Source organism: Tachysurus vachellii, chromosome 16, assembly GCF_030014155.1.
Source record: "Tachysurus vachellii isolate PV-2020 chromosome 16, HZAU_Pvac_v1, whole genome shotgun sequence".
Taxonomy (NCBI): domain Eukaryota; kingdom Metazoa; phylum Chordata; class Actinopteri; order Siluriformes; family Bagridae; genus Tachysurus; species Tachysurus vachellii.
In genome coordinates, this window is record NC_083475.1 from 15,862,266 (window position 1) to 15,884,436 (window position 22,171).

At 37.0% G+C, this 22,171-nt stretch overlaps 1 protein-coding gene across 1 annotated transcript; it reads right to left on the bottom strand.

The window, feature by feature from the left end:
* Positions 1 to 1,051: 1,051 nt before the first annotated feature.
* Positions 1,052 to 17,936, bottom strand: tmtc2a (transmembrane O-mannosyltransferase targeting cadherins 2a). Its single transcript, XM_060890061.1, has 12 exons — positions 17,633 to 17,936; positions 8,274 to 8,865; positions 6,058 to 6,925; positions 5,842 to 5,956; positions 4,907 to 4,992; positions 4,475 to 4,659; positions 4,115 to 4,193; positions 3,744 to 3,865; positions 3,169 to 3,250; positions 2,622 to 2,736; positions 2,275 to 2,338; positions 1,052 to 2,143 (listed from the first exon to the last, which is right to left on the bottom strand). The coding sequence occupies exons 1-12, from the start codon at positions 17,713 to 17,715 to the stop codon at positions 1,964 to 1,966; spliced, it is 2,571 nt and encodes an 856-aa protein (XP_060746044.1). The 5' UTR covers positions 17,716 to 17,936; the 3' UTR covers positions 1,052 to 1,963.
* Between the last annotated feature and the right edge of the window lie 4,235 nt (positions 17,937 to 22,171).

Sequence of the window (22,171 nt, forward strand, 5' to 3'; positions counted from 1 at the left end):
TACTTTCCAGAAGGCCGACAATTCACTAAGAATGTTTTTTTTAATTGGTCTTGTGAAGTATTCTATTTTTTTGAGTGAATTTGTGATTTTTTTGTTAAACGTGAGCCAAAATCATCACAATTAAAAGTACCAAAGACTTAAACTACTTCAGTCTGTGTGTACTGAATTTATATAATACACAAGTTTCACTATTTGAGATGATTTACTGAAATAAATGAACTTTTTCATGACATTTTAATTTATTGAGATGCACCTCTATGTTCCTAATCATGCTAGTTTTTCTTAGAATGTGAAAGGGGTGCAAACCTCAGGCTTTCCTCAGGATTTTATGATGAACGTAAGCCAATAATTTGAAATATGATAATATCACTTATATAAGTGTTCTATAATATGATACTACTAAATAAAATGTAGTAGCCTTTGGGCAATACGTGTTCCCTGTCTTGCTCAATTACTGGCTATTAAAATTGATGCATCAATTTAAATTACCTGCTTGTTTAGTTTTAAATACCCTTTATAGATTTTATAAAAGAAATGGACTTCACAGCACACTGGAAGCTCAACTTGCTAATCACTGTATAATTAGTCCATCATTCTTTACTGTACACTTTACATTCTGAACAACACTAGCTTTACTACATAAGCTTTACAACACTAACTTTACTACATAAACAATTTATATTAAATATATTACATGAACAGGTTTATTTATATAAAGTTGTGATTTGCTGTACAGGCACCACTACCATCCGAGCTGTTGTGAAAATGAATCAACACCTTCAGCACAATAAGATGTTAGAATAGAAAATGTTTTGTCCTGTGCAATATTTTTTCTTTTTACTATACACTATTTAACTTTACCTAGAAAAAATAATAATGTACACTAAGAAGACTCAACTACACTCTTCTACTACACTAAAAACCAAGCAAAAACAAAACCCAAATTTGATTCAGTATGAACTTTTATTGCCTTTGCTTCATATGTGTGATCCAAGAACCAAGTAGAAAGTACTCATAATGAATGTGTTTCGATACGTCAGCCACACCCCTGATAATGCATCTAGCATCTGATCTACTTAGGACCCTTAATTCTAGTAAAGAAAAACTGAAGAACACAATTCCATTTTAGAGAATTATGTGCATTCATCTTTCTGTCAACAGTTTAGAGAAGCTATTTTCCTGTTCCAACATGACAGTTCCCAGTGTGCACTGTGTAAGTGATATCCATAAAGAAATGATCTGCCAGTTTTAATGTGGAAGTACAGAGGAACAGCGGCTGCGAGCCAGCCAAGCCTTATTGAAAACATCAGTAATGACTTCACTAAAGCTCTTGGGGCTAAACACTCAGTAATACTAGGCAAATAGTTCTATCGCCATGTTCTATAATGGGTGAGTGTCCACAAAGTACACACTTTTGGCGTTACAAAATTTATTAAGATAAAACAGCATAATAAATAACAGATGATATCCAAAGATATTCTCAATTAAAATCACTTACAGCGCACTGTAATAAATTAACAATTTATTTTATAAAACACTACATAATAAGACATACAAATAATTAACTCTTTCATTTTTCTTCTTGAGTCAGCGCCTCAGAAAATTTCACTTCATCCTGGTCTTCGGTCAGTTCAAACTTCAGTAATGCAAATTCATTTCCACAATAACAATTCATAACTAAACACGCTTGCTTTTGCAGTGCATACTACACATTGTAGGTTCGAGGGGAATTAGGTGCCCTTTGAAACACACCAATACTGGTTCTGCTCGTTCATAAAGTTATGTGATTCTCTGATCGTGGACCTGTTTATTTCTAGCACAGCATTAGTGTTCACACAGTGACTCATGAAATCTCTTTCTGCTCTAAACCAGTGCTGTGGTGCTAAAATTCTGTAAACACCAGAGGCTCAAATCCTCACAGTTGTATGCATCAGCTTTACAGAGTCTGTGATAGAAAATATGGTCATGACCCCACGATCTTCAGGCCTCGTCTGTGCATGACATTCCAGAGTTTGCGCAAGTTGGACTGCGTGATCAGGTCGTCAGGTCTGAGCTGCAGCGCACGCAAGTAGTTGGTCTCGGCCTCAACAAACTTTCCATTCAGATGGAGGATAGCCCCAAGGTTCATCAGAGCAGCAGCATACTGACAGAAACAGAAAAAGAGTTCAAAATAATTTGAGCTAAACATTTAGGCCAGCAGTCCACACTGAAGTGGTATGATTGAGCAACTTCACCACCCGCTTAAAACGCTTAAGTGTACTGTACTGTACTTACGTCTGGTCTAATGGCTGCTGCCTTCCCATAATACCTTTCTGCGGCCTCGTTTAAACTTGCCTGTCTGGAGAGTAACAGAAAGGGCAGATAAACATGCCATTAATTAGTGGTTGTTTATTTGTCCTAATTACTCAGTCTAATTACTCAGTTCAGCAGCTCAAGAGAAGCTCGTCTTTAACCTTGGCTTTACCGTTAACCCTGCGTAAATGGCTCCTTGAAAGATATTTTAAAGATGTAATATTCAGCAAGAATACAAAACATCACCTGTAACACCAAATCGTTACATCGTACAATTGTTCCAGCGTCCAGTGTCAAACAGCTAAGTATCATCTCACACATGCACACACCTGAGTATGTGAGCAGCGCTGAAAACTGCATCGAATTCTGTGCTGTCCAGTTCAGCAGCTTTCTCAGCCATGACAGCAGCTTCTTCTAACCGAGACTGTTCCCCTAAAAACTGACCTGAGAGTGAGAGAGAGAGAGAGAGAGAGAGAGAGAGAGAGAGGGAGAGCGAGAGAGGGAGAGCGAGAGAGGGAGAGCGAGAGAGAGAGAGCGCTTATGAAAGGTTTTATTGGATCCTGTAATGTCGTGACAATAAATAACTCAGCGTAAGAGACACAAACCTAAAAAAAGGGTTAGGGTTATTCACCTCCCCTTTCCACATATGTATTGTTACAACCTGAAATTGAAATATTATGGGCTATTTTACATAAATTGATGACCTACAATCCTAATTACACCCAAATTAGTTTTGTGCTTTGAAAAGATGAGACATGATACACTGCCTGTAATGAAACTTGGAATGAAAACGTATTTAAAGAATGTGTATGTCTATGTTTATTAGCAGTGTAGAAATGTAAGTGTTAAAGCAGTGTTCTTCATGTACACTCTTACCATAGTGCATATAACATGTCCCCTTAGTGGGCTCAAGCTGTATTGCCTTCAGGAAGTAATGTTCTGCCTCTGTTTTACGACCCTGATAATGAGATCATATCAAAACATTCGCACATGTTAAAAATAAATTAAAATCCACTTTGCTGTTATGTATTGACATGTAAACATACGTATAAGTAAATAACTATGTATAAGTGAATAATATAGTAGAATAATAGAATACAGTAGGATGGGTTAAGCCACACATCAAAGCTGCCTCGCATACGTCATCTCAGCTTGAAGAAAAATATTACACTACATTCAGTGTAAATTTTTAATTTGTCAAAGAGTTTGAAGTTCATATCTGATTAAAAACGGAAAGTAACTCTCCACTTCCCCTTAAAATAAGGCTTGTTTCCACAGCTCAAACTGATACACCTTACATTTATCTACATCACTTCCCTGAAGTTAATATTTCCTGTGTTTGTGGTTGACGAGTAATACCCATCAAGCCAGAACGGACTGCTTTCTGAAAGCAGATGTGACTTCTTAATTAAACACAGTACATCTTCAAAAAGGTCAGCAGGATGACTCACCGTAATAGATAGCAACTTGCCGTATGTCAGGTGGGCAGGGACGTGATCTGGTTTGGCCCCAAGTGACTCTCTGTACCAGTGCTCTGCGTCCTCAAACTTATTCAGTTTCATATAGGCTTCACCTGAGAGGTTCGCAACCAAATATAAAAGGCATCCAACATGTATTAAAATAATAGATGAGCAATGTCTTATTAAATGCTGCCTATAACTACAGTACATTAGATGAATAAATGTGAGGAACTGTAAGAGTTGTAAATATAAGAGTATTTAAGTACGACACATTACTGTTGCCTAAAAATATAATTAATTACAGCTTAACTTTTCTTACGCAATTGATTTTAAATGCGTGTTTTTTTCCCCTCTCCACTCACCCATCATGTTGTAAAGGCTCTGTGGTGCAAACTGACGAGGCATCTTCTTCACAGCCTCTTTATAAGTGGTCAGGGCTTCCTGTGGAATCCAATCAGGGGCAAATATGACAGCAGAAAGAAAGTTAACCAGTGCAAAATGTGAAATAATAGAATATTTAGTTTCTGAATGACATAAGATGCATATGGATTATTAAAAAAAAAAAAACCTACTGCTTATAAGTTAAACTGTTAATTTCCTAATAGTTAGACTTTTCAGACTGGGTCCTGCATATATGCCACTTCCAACCCTATAGTAACTAAACCTTCTAGCACAAAATTGATGTATCCTAAGCAAGCCGGTAATTAAAGTGCTTTGGCTACCTCTTGCTGACCCTGTTCATGTAGCAGCTTTCCAAGATTGTACAGGCAGCTAGTGACTGCACTTTTGTGAGCATAGGGGTCCTTCAGGTTCTCATCTGGGATGCCGGCACACTTCTGAAATGTGCGCTTAGCCTCCTCCACATTTCTCTCAGACTCCAGTATAATACCAGTGTTCAAATATGCAGCTGTTAAGAACACACAACACATAAGGAACAGAGCAAATGGGTAATCAGACAGACTACTAAATTCTAGTTAAACAAAGGTCACAATTTGTTTAAAGAACTCATGGAACATTCTCACATAGTCTTACTAATCATTTGGTTTTGATTCATGTTCTCAATTAGATGTACTGAAGATAAATGATTATTGCTTGTTCCAATAATTCTGACACTTTAGTTCAGTACTGGTCTCTTTTGGTATGACTGAGCTTACATGCCAGAGTCGGTCTGATTTGGATGGCCAGTTTATAGTAATGCAGCGCTTCAGACAAACGATCACTCTCTTGCAGCAACAGACCCCTGAGTGAGAGAAGACAACTAATGAGGGCATCATTTAGACTCCTGCAGACAGCAAATCGATTACTACATTCCAATACAGATAAAACGAAGGCAAAAAGCAAGCAAGGGCTTTTCAGTATAGGCAAGTGAGTACATTTATATAGTAGAACACAAAAAGAGCATGTTCCATATGGGTTATCTGAAATCTGAAAAAATGTTACTAAAAAACAAGCACTATAAAAATGACCCGGTTAGCAAAATCTAAGCTAAAACAAAGATGAGATGTATCAACAGCTTCAAGATTTAAAAGGGATTCAAAAGTGCTGAGGTGACCATAATTTTTTTTGCTTCATAGGTAAAATATTACAGTTGCCCACTGATTAGTTACAAAATTACACCCAGCCGTGCAGTGCTGTCTTATACATACACAGCTTTTTTTGATTTTGTGTGTGTGTGTGTGTGTGTGTGTGTGTGTGCTGTAGGAGAACTGACTTTTAAAAACTGTGACCAGTGAGGGCTCAACAGACAATTAATTAATTGTTTTGCTTATTTTTCATGGTTTACATGAATAGTAAAGAGAAAATGGGTATAACATGTAAGGTGAAACATAAATACATCCCAGTTAGAAAACCATATTTTCAGCTTGCAAATCATTAGTTTGCAAATCATTTAGATATCATTAAGCTTTAGAATTTAATGTTGTTGACAATATAGTTTACACAAGAAACGCTTAAATACCAAATATTTACATAGACTTGTGTTAGTTATTAATTTATTATTTTATTAAGGCCTTTATGTAGCTTTTTCGTCACTTCTCGTAGGTGAAAAGTTATCAGGATTACAGGTGCCTCTGCCAGACAGATGACTCACAGGTTGTACAGCATGTCAGCCATATTGCCACGGTAGTACAAGGCATTTCTGTATGCTTTCTCTGCCTCTGCCATCTTACCCTGGTTTTTCAAGACATTGCCAAGGTTACCCCAAGCTGAAAGAATATAGATGATTAATTGCTAGAATGTGAAGAAAAATTCATAATGACTGGCCAAGATTAAAGTATAACATTGAACCTAGTCTCCAGTGCCTCACCTTTGGCAGGGTTAACAGTGATGCCAGACCTATAGAGCATTTCTTCGTTCTGCCAGTCCTGGTTCCTGGACACTGTCCTGAGGCTGTAGAGCAGAACAAGTCCAGCAGCACAGCCTGAAAGCAGTACCCTAGAGCTTCTCTGCCTCATTTTTACAAACATGGCCCTTATTCCAAGAGTCACCAGCAGACAGAAGCCCATGCTGGGGATGTAGAGAACCCTTTCAGCCACCACAAAGCCCACATAGAAGAACAAATTGGTGGCAGGGAGAAAAGGCAAAGCCAGCAGACCAAGAGAAAAGATTAATATGTTCTCTTTGATTGGCAGTGAAGTTTGAGAAGTCGTATGAAAGGGTTTGGCATATCCATTCTGGGTCTGGTCAAAAACGTCCGATGAGGTTAAGCCATTTTGGTAGAGGTTGTTGTCGTGTTTATCAATGCTGTCAGGAAAATGCAGGCTGTGCCCATTAACCAAAGCTTTTCCATTCATGATATGGGATTTTCCATTTGTTATTTGGAACATGACAGAATTCTTGCTTCTTAAACCAAACCAAGCAAGCAGCACAAGACCTGTGTAAAATGCCAGTGAGCACAAGTTCCTCCAATCAGAAATGTTTGAGAGTAGAGGTATAGCATCCATAGACCAATCAAAGCTAAGGGTGTGTGGACAGAGGAGGAGCCAGGCATTGACAGGTGGCAGGTAGAGGAAGGTAAGAGTTCTGGTGAGGAGATGAGGTGAATCAGCTGCTGGGTTGTCGGAGTTGGAGAAGCGTGGGGCCTTGCAACCCATCCAGTACAGTCGAGCTGCCAACAGGACTGTTCCCCAACCAGCCAGCCAAGCCAGGCTTACTAGTAGAGCTGCATTTTTCCTCTGGAAAATATAGAAGTGGAAACATGAATATCATCTCCTCTCCCAAAAATCCTTTTACTCAATTAAATCAGTGCTTTGCTTGTGCGCTCACAAATCTGTAACAATAGAAGAAAAAAAAACAAAGTAAAAAAAAACAAAAAACAAAAACCTTTATTTATTTTCATTCAGTCCAATTTTCTTCTTATTAAGTGAGATTTAAGTGAAAGTGGCAGATTTTGTTGCACTAGTGAACCATAATGTTGATCTAACTGAATCAAACTGAAGATTAATTCTAATTTATTCTATCTGCTTCTTGGGTTTTGTCTCATCCAGTCCTATTAGACTGCTGATGAGATGAAAAATGACCTCATACAATAAACCGGTGTGATTATTTGAAAGTCAAACCAATCTACATGTGTCTTATTTCCTTTAAGTAGTTTGGTCAAATGAAATCAAACCTGATGGGTGAATGTCAATGAAGTAAGCCAGTTTTATCTCCCAAATTGTCTTTGTGACTGAATCTTGTTTAGTTTCGTGTCTTTTCTCTTCCTTGTGAATGTGGTAATAAAGATAAATTGCATGCAACATAAAACAATAAAGGAATTGAAGAAAAACTTGGGAAACGTTTACATATATTTCTTAATTCAAATATGAATTATAAAACTCTAAGAAACCAGGCAAACCAGGAGAGGTAATGAGAATTATTGGGCAGAGAGGAAGAAAAAGAAGAATTTCCTTCCCCACTTGTTTCCTCACAGCACCTCTCTCTTTTCTCTAAGTGTTTGTGTTCCCATACTCTCCTGGCTGCAATCTCACATTAGCCTGGGATATCACCAATGACGTGAACCTCAAGTTTACATATGCCCAGACAGACTTGTACAGTAGACATGATAAAAACACCAGATGCAGTGGCACCCATTGCATGGCTGGTATGTCCAGACTAAGGTGTGGTGCGAGTGCCCATTGTGTAAAATGTTGGGAGCAACTGTCTGAAAAGCAGGATTTCAGTATGCAAGGCTGGCTACAGTAACCTGGGTCTTTGACTGGATGGTGATTACTATTTAGTAATAAGAGACCTTGCTTTCAGCTTTTTCAGTAAAGATTCTGTAATGGCTTTGAGCTCTCAAGTTCCTACATAATCCATAGGGCACAAGAAAAAAAACAAAATTAAAAAGAATTGACTGTTTGGGGCAGATAAGTGTTAGTTGCAGTAAGCATGTTAAATAAGATATTAGGGATATCTATTCAGACAGACATTTACAATATGACTATACAGATTACACACAGAATCACTATTTGCCATCCTCTGCAAACAGCATGCATCTTTCTCCTTTCTGTTTAGGAATAAATATAAAATATTTACACTCACCTTAAGGAAGACTGTTAGCACATGACGAAGTTGCATGCGGTGGACCACAAAAATGTCATAGACCGCTGATACGGCCAGGACGGTCACCCCTTGCTCCTTCCACAACATAGCTGCTGTTGCAGCAATCAGGCTACCAGCCAGCCATGCCTGCACTCTCCACCTCACGCACCACGAATTTCCAGCATGTGGCCGAAGCCTGCAGTGACATCTGTAGCAGAGAAGCGAGAGTAGAAAGCACAGGGCAGCTCCCATATCTGCGCGTCCTACCAGTCCCGCCACAGCCTCTGTATGCACTGGGTGCGAGGCAAAGAGGAGTCCAGCCAGCAGACTCCAGGAGTCTCCGGCTAGCAGGAGGCCACAAAGGGCAGTGAACAGTGCTGTGACACAGCAGTGCAGTCCGACATTGAATAAGTGGTAGCCTCGTGGCTCCAGGCCACCTAAAGCATAGTTGAGGCGGAAAGACAGTGTGCAAAGCGGACGGAAGGACTTGTGGCTGCCACTGTGAGTGAGCAGAGTGCCCCAAAAGTCGCTGTACAGTATGTTGGTCCAAGGTGTCTCAGGCAGGAGGTCTGGATTTGTTTTGATAGCACGACTATTAAAGAGAAGATGAGAAAACATAAGACAGAAGAGAGGACAAACTACTAAACAGCTTGCTTAGATTACCATTCACAAAACACTATCAGTGAAAAGTTCCCTCATTACATAATTAAAGCATGATCTTACATAATAGAGCACAGAGAAAGTCCTGAACACAGATTCAAATAGCTCTCAAAAGTCTGTTTCTGTGATTGTTAGAACACAAAAATAATGCATACAAGTATAGAAGGGTTCATGGAGCAGAACCAAGAGGGGATGAACTAAAAAAAATTGGGAAAAGATAATTGACATTGGTAACTGATTTTTTATAGACATGGTGGAAAAAGTCAATGCATGAATCAAGCCAGAAAATCTACACGTGCTACCACTGGACACATTTCATATTTCGAGGTATGTTCATGTAAAATTTGGCATGCTTTATTTATGTATTTATTTAGGCAAAAAATGAGTAAATTAAATTGATTGAATGAATGAATGAACGAATGAATGAATTTTGTTTATATTTGAATTTATATTTTAAATCATTACTAATATTCAGGACTGGCTATACGTATCCATATAGTACAGAAACAAATGCTGAATATGACACAGTAGCCGTGTATGAACAGATCTTTACCCAGTGCACCAAGTGTACTGTAATGCATTATGTACTACAAAGGGAATGGCATGGCACACTCAATCTCAATCGCGTATCTCTGGAGAGTAGACGCTCAGACGGAGAATAGGAAGCTTTGTTTTTAGAGGGCTGGAAAAACAATGCTGGGAAAGAAAAAGGCCCACGATTGCCCTCACGCTATGGGCCCACACCAGTGTACCAGCCCATAATACACAGATCAGATATTGCTCAAACACACATACAGGAGTTCATTCATATATAACTAGGTCTTCTCATAATACCTGAACCTTTAACAAAAATAAAAAAATATATATATGACAAGAAACCAAATCTAAGATCATTAATCCTATTGCTAGATACTATTATAAAACTTTCAAATGTCTTGTTCTATTGGCAGATTATTGCGTTCATTTTAAGTATACATTTCTAGAAAGAAGCAAAATACGCTAGAATAAGGAAATTAAAAAAGAAAGCGTAAAAATACACATGCTTTAGACTTAATAATCCTTTTACTAAGCACTGCAGCACATAAAGATACTATCAGATTCTCTGTATGCGTTATTCTCTGTAAAAACTAACCTAGTGTGTGCTCTTCAAGTGACGCATTAGAACAATTTGGAAAGCTGGAGCAATCAACATTGTGTGGTTTCAGCCTGCACTTTCAGCACTTAAAGACTTTCAAAAATACTAAACGTTAGACATTACTCTGAGTGTTCTTCTCTGCTTGGGATCTCATACCACACACACTGATTATCTACCAATATAAACTAATGTAGTCCTGAATAAACAGTCTGGAGTTTAAGGCAAAACACTTGACAGAATATGGATGGTAAACATGTAAAGACCCTTAGAACTGTTTGTGTGTGTGTTACAACTGTCCCTTACATTGTTTACACTTTATGCTTATGTGCATTAATAAAAGTGCGGCAATTTGGCTAAAAATATCGAATGGGATTTGAAGGCGTTTCTACTCTACCTGATATGTATGATATGATATATGGAGAATAAAACAGTGAGGTCAGTGAAACTTGTATTCACCATCTAGAAAAATCTATAATACACATAAAAAAAAGAAAATTCAGTGCACGGTCTGGTCACCGTCTAAATATATTAGATCAGCCTCTGTATATTTTGCAGGCATTTTTTTTTGTGTTGTATTTTCTGGCAAGCCACGTCTAACTTCTGAATTGAAAAAGGTGATCCAATTTCAGATTACACTCACACTCAGGATGGGAATTATGATGCTATAGTACTGGTACGGCAATAAATTGTGTCTTTCTGGTTGAATTGTGAATGTGGTACCTCTAGAACACTGACTGTTACGGCACTCAGCGGTTATGCGTCGTGAAAATGTACTGATGTATTTATTCTAGTTAAAATGGAATGATTTGATTGCTTGGTACATTGCCACCATTTGGCAAATTATTTCACAGTCATCACTCTTCATGCGCAATCTACACGGAGTAGGAAACAATAGTGTTGTGAGATAACAGTGGAAATTCAGCTCCATTGTAAATACTATTAACATTCACCATGTCTGTGAAAACTGTGCAGCTCTGATAGATTTAAGGTTCACTTACCTCAGTCATGCTTCCTATTTCATGTGAAATGTTATTCTTTCCTCTCTGAATAACTTTCTTTCGAGTGTTTGTTTTTGTAATGTGGGAGTGTTGAATGATAAAAGATTATTTGGTCCTGGAACAATATTAATGAATGGGCAAGATATGTGTCCAGCCAAAGAATGCTGAGGATGAGGAAATCTGGACTGCTAGCTGCTTTCAGAGCACCACTTAACAGGTGATTTAACATGCTAGACACAGACCGATTAGTTGTCTTTCTATAAAGAGAAACATCTATATTTCAGTTATATGTTATACACCATCTATGATCCACTGTAAATTCATTAGCTAGGCCACTTCCAAGAGACCTAACAGATTAAAATGTTATCTACATCAATGTAATGGTGTGCATTAGAACAGACCAAGTGGGGGAAAAAAGTTCAGAGTTCAGAATCAATGAGTTTGTTCCTTCAACAAAAAGCATCAAGTTTGATATGTGGTGTTCCTTCCTGTGTCACTTGGCTGTGGTTCAAGGTGACCGTGAACAGCTTTGCACTTTATTTTGCATGGTTTTATTACTATTATCACATACAATTGTTCCTGATTATGACAAGATCGTCTGTGACATTAATCCAAGTAAAAAACATTCTACCGTGTACTACATTGTGCCTATGATGAAACACTGAGGCATGAGCAGTTGGTGTTAGTTAGGGGCTTTTTCTCAGTCTTTAATTGCATATATATCTTTAATCATCTGTAGTCTTAACTGTATATCACAGTTTTGCCTTTTATATACAAAATAAAGGACACCAAGTAAACAAGTAAAGGACAGTAAAGGACACCAAGTTGTTATATCCACTTCCATAGAAATAATACAAAATCAACAGCCGTGCAGAATCTCCAAAAAAATTAAAGCCTATAATGAACACAAAACCATACAGTCAAGGGTTCAAAATGTAGTGCAAAATCCTTCCCAGACTAATGTAGGCTGTTCCAACAGCAAACTGTGATCAAGTCTATATTAATGCCCTTCATGTTGGTATAGGATGTTTAGTACTCAAAGTGTTCACATACTTTTGCACCTCCATATCTGCTAAAATAAATGGCATGAACAATGCGTTACTCAAATTTAGTAATGAACTGTTTCATCAGATTATAATCACTGAAATACCAAAGGCTACATAGCTGTACTTGATTCATCTTCTTAAAAAGGAAAAATGTTCTTCTTAATATGAAAAAAAACTACAGTCATTTCAATGTCATGATATCAAGAAGCTTTCCATATCCAAGAGTTTATAATTCATCTGAGTGCTTCTCGTCACAGCTAAAATATTTACAAACTCTAAGTGTTTACTCCGAATCAGAAAACTAACAGGACCGGCCTGGAGCCTGATGTGTCAGAATATATATGAGCCTCTTATTACAGAAATAAACTCAACTCAAGCTCAAGCTGGGGTAAGTCATTGCCCTTATAGCTATGGTTAGGGTCATGGGGTGAGTTGAATTAGATGTATTAAGTGAGCAGAAAGGATTACAAATATGAAAAACCGCATTAATAACACACAACATCTGGTGAAGAGATTATGATCGTTTCATTGTACCTCATTACACCAATAAAGCATCTACAGGGACCTGTATATGGCCTTTAGGGATCTATGTCTAAATGTCTTGTTAAAGGCCCTAATCAAATAAAAGGAAAAACAAAAGCTAATAAAATTTGTGCATAAAACATATGAAAATTTAAGAAACACCCAAATAATCTTGGTTAATAAAGCAATGACAATTTGCAGTGTAAACATCAAAAAAAGAAAACCTCATTTATTTTTATTTAAGATTTTCTTCAAGCTTTTTTTCTGTTCAAATCACATTTCAGCTGTTTTCTGTACCTCAAAATAATGCAATAATTTCTCAGCCTTCCATACCTTCCTCTAGCTACTACTGCATGTTTATTGGTATATTTCATTAACTGCTGAGAGTTCACACAGAACATCAACAAAGACAATAAACACCCAATAAGCAGCAATTCTGCGCTCAGATACAATTTAATGGTGAAGAACAACCAATCTTTACAATCATGGTGCGCAGAAAAGAGTCCCAAAATGCATAACCTTAAGGCCGATGGACTACGCTAGCAGAAGACCATACTGTATAAGGTTCCACATCTGTAAGCCGATTACTGGAATTTGTGTGAACAGGCTCACAAAAACTGGACAGTTAAAAGTTTGGAAAAGGAAAAGACGACATTTTTTTCAATTTTTAGCTGTCTGGTTATGCATTATATTGTGCCTGATTGGAAAACTGCCCGAAGATGTGCTCCTATTAAAGTGTGTGTCTGAGCTCAAAGTAGCACTTATCACATTCTTTTTAAAAAGGCTGGCAATGATTTTGGTGAGAACTGCAAGAGGCATTGTCCTGTAATAACCACTTGAACCCATGCTGAGATCGGTGAATATCCTGAGCTTTGAATGACAGATATGGAAATGAGACATGGCAATGAAGCAGAACTTCATTAGCTCCACTAGCTGAGGTGAAAGCAGCTGAGGTGAAAGCAGCGAAAAGCAATTTATGAGCTGATTAGACACACTGTCAGCATGGCCAAACCCAACTCTCTACAGTATGTTCAATAACATCATCCACTCTCCATGCCAGGATATATTGACCTGGGAAGCGGTGGCGTCAGTGAACAAAGGAAGCTGAAGAGGAGACAAAGAAAGAGTCAGGGAAGTTTACTACTGACTAATCACAAAACTTCTTCCCTTTCAATACCGTTCCTGAAAACTGATACTATAATCAATATGTGCTTGTAAGGCAAAAAAAAATGTTGCCAGATTGATTTAAGAACCGTGATAAGTGCATGTGGAGGAGATGTCTATAGTGAAAGAAAAAAGGTAGGGCAATGAAGACAAAAGCAAAGAAAGCAGGAAGAATAAAGGCAGTGAGACGCTGCAGTGAATATACACTTATGAATGTATGATGACTCAGTATTTAGTGTGTATGCATAGAAAGTTATCCTTATATTCATACCTATTAAATATGTTATTCTCATAGTGTTTTACAAAATCTAGGGCTGTAAAAAAAATCATTTTTATCATTATTTACCCAATAATCAGTAATTCATGTGAGTTATTTGACAAATAAATGATTATTCTCTTTAACTGTGGCTTGCAAAATGCAAACCAATATTTGAGGAACAACTGAACATGTAACATCTTGTTACTTTAATCTATATTTAGATATTACAGTTTTTCATAAGGACTTTGCAGGTTTTATTTCTGCAAGTTACAGGTTGATGATTTGATAAACAAGAAAGCAGAATGTTGGAAATGAAGATGAACATCCATCAATAAAGCAGGGAAGTAGTGTAACTAGTGTACAGCTATTAAAGCAGACTGTGGTCTGGGGAAAAGGCTTGTTCTTTCCCTGCATTTGTCTTTGCACGGAGGAGAGCAGATCTACACTTAATATTCTTCCATGCTTTCAGATAAAGCCTAATAATATAAATATATAATATATTAACAAGTAAAATGGGGTGACACTTCTCTTAAACTAGAGGACCAGCAGACATTACAGTTTACTGAAATAATTGTATGGCTCTTGTTACTTCACCAATTTCATTTACAAACTTAACTTTACTGATTACGTGACCAATTACTTTTGCACCAAATCAGTTCCTTAGATCCGAAAATCATGGAAGTTATATAGTTAAATATCATACAAGGCCATTATATATTGGACCAAACTGTAAAACATTGGAAACAGACATTACTTCAGAATAACTCAGCTAAGGCACATGGATTTAAGCTTTTATCAGTGAAGCCCAGCCCATCTAAAACATGCAGCTCATATTTCCTGCTTGCCTCTTCCAGAAAAATGACTGATGCTTGATTAAATTGGTCATCCTGCTGGAAATGTTACAGCTCTGACTTTTAATGAATGAGCATAACTGACTGATATCTCCCTTGCTATATATCAGATAAGCTCTAAGATCAGCTTACAAATAGCTGCCTATCTTGATGTGATGACAGGACTGTGGACAGTAAAGGGCTTGATTTGATCTGTGAAAACCTCTCAGTATTTTAGAGAAACTTTACAACCCAAAAACTCTCTTAGAAGTTTAAAAGCAAAACAAAAAAGCCAACATCTTGGTCTAGTAGTGGTGCTCGATGACAGATTCTTGTTTGGGAGAGAGAGAAAAATGCAAAGTAGACACAATTCTTATCTTTCATCTTATCTTTCTTAAATTTCATATCTTTCAATATCTTTCATGGAGTTAAATGGCTTTCTAATATTTAAATCAGGAAATTGACATATGTGGGCATGGTAATCTAATCCTGATACAATACCAGATTTATTCACACTGCCAAATCATTCAGTGTCTAGTTGTGCATATAAAAAGGTGTGTATAAAATCTCATGAACAATAATGAACTGATGCTGGTCTCAAATCACATTCAAGCCACACCATAAAACAAAATGAGAGGTATTATTATACTGTAGGGAAAAGGTTAAATGTAGGTTCAGTACATACAGTAACTACCATGACTAAGATGGACTCTTGTTCATTGTGCTTGAATACTATACCAGCTTAAATACTATTCAACATACACATCTGTATAGCATGCACACTATGCCTGATCACTAGCATTGTGTTTTAATGCCAGTGTCGGTATGAAGGCTGGATCTTTTTTCTTATATGGATTATATTTTATACATTTTACATTATAGAGTAGAAAATAGACTCAGTGACAAAAATTAAAAATGTTTATAAAATCGTCTATTTGTCTACATCAGTATGTCCATTGTATTTAGTACTAACCGGCAGGTGCAGTGAGATATGACCTTTATTTCAATAATCCTATTTTGTCTGGCAGAATGATGTTCACTTCTGAATGGTTAGGAATTTAGTGGGATTAGTGAGAGATTTAGTGGCTATGAGATTATTTTCCAAAAAGCATTGTCAAAACAAAGGGAAGCATTGGTACCCCACAGCTCCATGGTCCTTAGTTTGACCCTGAGCTCGGCTTACTGTCTGTGAGAAGTTCCACAAGTTCTCCCCCTGTTTGCAGAGGTTTCCTCTGGGTTCTCGAGTTTCCTCCTACTGTCCAAAAACATGTTTATAGGTAGATATGCTAAGCTATGCTAAACTGCTTCTTGGCATAAATGAGTGTGTGAATGTGTGTGTGCATGGTGCATTGTGATGGTCTGAAATCCTATCTGGGGTGAATTCTTACGCCTTGCACTCAGTGTTCCAAAGACAGGCTCCACATCCACTGTGACCCTGACCAGAATACTGTGGTTATAGAAGATGAATAAATGAATCTCGACAAACATGTCATCTTAGAGAGTTTCCTTTTTTTGAGTTAGCAGGGTTTTTTGTGTATTTATACATTTAGTATTTGACATAATGTTTTTTTTGTCAGTGCTCCTATTTTAAGGGCCATAAATTCTTACCACCCTACATCCGCTGCATTCTTAGTAGGCCTTAAATTATATGTAGTTAAAAAAAACATGGTGTATTATATAAGGAGTACAACAGGCTTGGTGCTGCTTTTGGAAAATAATCAACAATCGGTAGCGTGATGCAAAGCATACTGAATATTCCCATTTTAAAATGAATTATTTTCCAAAAACAACACATTCTGAAGTGTTTCATTCTACTTATACCACATCAATTTGGAGTCATTTTCCATAATTGTTCAAATATGACGTCATTATGTTACGTTTAATGTTGTGGATCTTCCAAAAAGCAAGTAAATTCTAGTTATAAGGTGTACAGATGGTGATACATGTTAGGATTTAGACACATGTAAGAGATAAGACCATTATTTCACACTTTAGGCAGAGCAGCTCTGCTGTATGGGTTAGAGACTGTAGCAGTGAGGAAAAGACGTGAGGCAGAGATGAGGAGGTTGAAGTTCTCTTTAGGATTGACAAGAATGGACAGGATTAGGAACGAGCACATCAGTGGGACAGCTCAAGGTGGCTGTTTTGGGGACAGAGAGGATAGATTGAGATGGTTTGGACATGTACAGAGGAGGGAGATGGTTATATTGGTAGAAGGATGTTGGAGATGGAGCTGCCAGGTAAGAGGTCAAGAGAAAGGCCAAAGAGGTGATATATGGATGTGTTAAAAGAGGACATGAAGGTAGTTGGTGTGAGAGTAGAGGATACTGAGGATTGAGTTATGTGGAAACAGAGGATTCGATGTAGCGACCCCTAGCGGAAAAAGCCGGAAGTAGACGGAGAAGATGTAGGGCACTTGTGTAGACAGTAGAAAGGCGTGAGATTTGGACCACCGTCTCTGTCTCCTCATTGTGCGTGTTTAAAAGTGATTTGTTTGTGGAAAATACTGTATCTGTCGCCATATAGCTGCTTTACAACATTTATCAGTAAACTTCTCCAGCTCTGTAGCCTTGACATGTGCACTTGTAACCCAAGTAACGTTTACATTAAAACCGAGACTCTTTGGAAACGTCAGCAAAGCTAAACACTGTGCAGAGGTAAATAAGTCACACAAACACATTTCTCTATCAGTCGAAGACTCTAACGAGCTGACCAAAGAAGGAGAAAATGAGAGAGACACCTGACCTGTCATCGTAGCAGAAATCCGCGTCAAGCGTGTTGACGTACAGGAGCAGAGCCACAGCGCCGCACACCAACTCCCTTAACATTTCTCACTAAAAAACAACAGACAATAAGAAAGACAAGACGGGAAATACTACTCCTCGCTTCTACGTGTTTTCCTCATTGTTCTCCAGGCACGACCGAGAAACTCTAATCCCTCAGAGAAGACGTTTCGTCTCAAAACAACCAGCTGTGACCGAGCGCACGGTTTGGTTATTTACGCACACGCGTACGCTCTTAAATACAACGTGCGTAAAGCTGCGTCTCACTGTTCATAGTCGCGCATGCGTATCAGGGGTGTATCAGTGTTTTGGATCAAATTGGTTTGATGTGAAAAATGGAAGAAAAAAAAAAGAGGGAGACTGACTCACAAGAAATCTTTTCATTCAAACCAGACAGCAGTTTCTTCTAATCATTCTACGTTATTAAAGAAAAAAAGCACATTATTTTTTTTATTAGCCAAACCTTATAGTTTATAAAAAAAAAAAAAAAACCTAATGAAACACTGGTTTGTGCTTTTATAACTACACACTATTTAGGTTGGTGAAATTCCTTCTTCTTTGAAATTTCAGGTAAAATCCTAAACAGATATTGAAAATTCACTGATAAATTCCTTACTGACTCCAAACATTAACACCTCAAACTTGTGGCCACCTCCAGGACCTTTTTGACGGCACATACAATTGTATAATAAAAATGTATTCTTTATCATTTATACCCTGAATTTGTAAATATTTGTCAAGCAAATATAAATCATTTACAAATATAATTTCATTTCAATGATTCCTCATCTCAAGAGTCTTAAAGAGTAAGACTATGTTAAAAGGTAAAAAAAAAATGGTTTAAAAAAAAATTGACTCATTTGCAAAATATAATGCAGTCCTACTGTGGAACACTGTCTCCGGTGTATGTGTGTGTGCTTGTGTGTGTGCTTGTGTGTGTGCGTGTGTACACATGAGTAGAAAACAAGGAAAAACAGATGTTAGAAAATTAAAGAAAGCGTGACAAGTTTTCCTGACCCGCACATGACCCATTACTGCACTTACAACCTCTAACCTTCGACTTTTATCCCTATTGAAGGAACAGACGTTGTTTCAAGAGCTCTTCAGAATGTGTTTCCTGAACTACTATCCCTCTGTGTACAAACATTACAGGTGAATAAGCTGTTAAGAGAGATGGAATGTGGAATCTAAAGTAGAGCCATACACCTGTAACTTATATATTGTAGCCAGGTAATATGTCTTACTCTGTTTTTTATAGCGCCATTTTATAGCGTAAGGTAATAGTTTTATATTGTAAGCAACATAAAAATTCCAGTCCATGCTTAAACCTCACAATTACAGGGTTCATAGTTCAATCCTGAGTTGAGGTTTCTACCTGTATATAGCCTTACATGTTCATCTGTTTTTATTTGTTTCCCCCGATTCTCTGGTTTCTTCCCACCTATGAAAATTAATGTAGTAGCTGAAGATGAATGAATGTGAAATATTTTTTTTATTCTGGTTGTAAAGAATCATGATGTCCTGAAGATCTTGTAAAACAAACTGACTAAGAGAATGATCCTACCATAAATGCTGCTGTGCACTACCCCAGTTCACTAATTGTGACTAAATATATCTCAAAATTACTTGTACCCTGTTACCCATCTTGCCACAGTTTAATCATATGCATGAGCATTTTTTTTTTTGAAAAGCTAGTGAGGGGAAAAAAATCTTCAGTAAGCATGTTATCCTTGTCAGGGAAATTCCTGGGAATCCTACACCTCAGATGGTTTGTATAGCCAATACAGTACGTCTACCAGCATGTTATTTGAGACTTCAAAAACCATAATGAAACTAAACAACAAGAAAAGAGAGTAATTTAAATAAAAATTCAGGAAGACATTTTACATTGGGGTGCTGGAATTTTATGCAGTATGCATGTGTGCACTATATTATTGTTATTATTATTATTATTATTATTATTATTATTATTATTATTATTATTATTATTATTAATAAATTAATGCTTAGCATCCCCAATGTCCATGTGTACTGTGAAAAAATCACGTCATCTTATACACACAACAATTCTGTTTCAAATACCCATATATGCCTTATTTAGAGTCATGTTCTCCATAAATGCTGATGAATGTTGCAGAGAAAACCATAAATCATAACCAGGAGTGGCACAGGTTTGAAATAACACTAATTCATTTCAGCCTGATGTTAAATCAGTTAAGATCTGCTGTTTAAACCAGCTAATAACAAATAATCAAACGATTCTTATAAAGCAGAAAATCAGCACTAGTCCAAATTCTCCAGACATGAAAGACATAAAAAACGCTATTGCGGTTGTTGGCACTGTGGCTCATAATTTCATTCCACTGAATCTCTCCCTTAATTTTTTTGCTTCCCCTTTCCCCAGATAATTTAATTGGTAAACATTACAGAGATATTTTCCTGGGCCATACACACCTCTAGCACCATTAAACCAAGCAACACCTCTAGTTCTTTCGAGGACTGGGCTGATTAAGCCTGTCCCAGATTCTTTTCATGGACTTATGTGGATGTAGAGTGGAGATTGTAATGACATTCTGGTACACCAGCTGCACAAGAGAAGACCAGAACTCTCTTCAATGGGTCATCAAGGTGGTTCAAAACAATGCCCACACACAGCTACATCACAGTTAAGGATATCTATCTGCCCAGAGCCTAAAAAACATCAGGGACTTCCCACCCACCTTCTTCTTCTTCTTCTTCTTCTTCTTCTTCTTCTTCTTCTTCTTCTTCTTCTTCTTCATTAATCATAAACACGCTGTTGCATAAACTGTCAGCTAGATATGTTTTAATTTCTTTCCCTTGAATCATAGAATAATAGTAAGCTGATTATAGTAAAAGTAAGCTATTTGGAAATTTCTGTCATACACACATGTTTAAACCAGCTGTGTAGAGACCATCAGAACAATAAGCCACTAAAACTAAGTCAGGGCATTATTTAATCAATAGAGCTATATTTAGATTAATTTATACTACAGCATTGATTCATTTTGATCAACAAGGCATTATAGTATTGCCAGTTCATTATTCATATAGCATTATTCCTATAGTAAAAGTTAAGTATGTAACCTAGTGAGCCAGCATTAATGTATTCAATGCTAGAGATTTAAGCACTTATGTACGTCGCTCTGGATAAGGGCGTCTGCCAAATGCTGTGAATGTAAATGTAAAAAGGAGTTGCTGGTATTCAACAAAGAAAATATTAAATATTCGAGTTTTACACTTATTCAGCTAACTTAACAATTATTAGACAATTATTGAATAATTTATGGAAGGATTGTCCAGTGTCAGCTCTACATAACAGACTTCGTTAACATTTTGTAATAGACAATCAGACAATAATCAGTTAAAAAATGTATGCACTGGCAAAGGCAGTATAACTAATAAATTTGGGTATAAGCTGTTATTAGAAAATAATCAACTTCAGGGTGGTAACAGTAAATCTGCTTTGTGTCAGGCTACATTATATCACTGCTTTGTCGATTATTTTCTTATAACAGCACACGTCATGTTTTATTCCTTTGTTCACAATTTGCTAATTTTCTTATTCTTTTATTTAATCACACTACCAAGCGCTGTGTGTACAGACCTTGTGTAAGATTTATATATGTGAAAAACAAATAATTAATTAATACTTTATTCTTTATCATCCAGCACATAATTTATTTTCTTCATTTATTGCAAATTTCAGATTTGTTAAGTTTATCTTTTCTGTTTAGTCTCCAGTGCTTGACTTTTATAGTTTGTTGTGTCTAGTCAGATGTTAAAGAAAAACAAAATTCTAAGCCCTAAATCAGCATTCCCCTATTTCACAGAATAGATAAGTAATAATAAACAGATGTTATTTTGTCTGCTACTAATTTATATCTATATTCCCAGCTTGAAAGCAGAATGCATTATTACCTATGATATTTATTTGTTTCTTGGGCATCGTGATATGATTTGAAATTTTTGTAATTTGTCATTTTTTTTTAATCAACAACAACAACAACAGTGCTGTTGTTTTTTCACCAGGTTAGTGTTAGGAATCAGAATTAACCCTGAAAATAATAGAACATAACCTGAAACACATGTTCATATTGCTGTTACGGTGATTTAACATCGTTTGGAGATTATTAAAGGATAAAAGTTGCTTTTTTTTGCTCACCAGAGATAAAAGAAACTAAGACTGAATAAGAAAATGTTCCACTTAGTTGTTATGTTTAGTTTTTTTGTTTTTCTTTTAATGGGGGTGGGGGGTGGGGGTGTTGTGTGTTCATTTTGCTGTTCATGCCCTGGACGAGTGATTATTTTCAGATGGAACTCATCATGTGCTGTTATAGACAGATGGGGTGTGTGTATGTTTTGTGTGATTACTTCAACATCCCCTGCATCCGGTTTGCCCCCACTAATAGTGGGTCATCGATAGGAAAGACAAATTGCACCTCTCTTTCCTTCCAACTTCCCCCGGAATTTCTCATTCCCA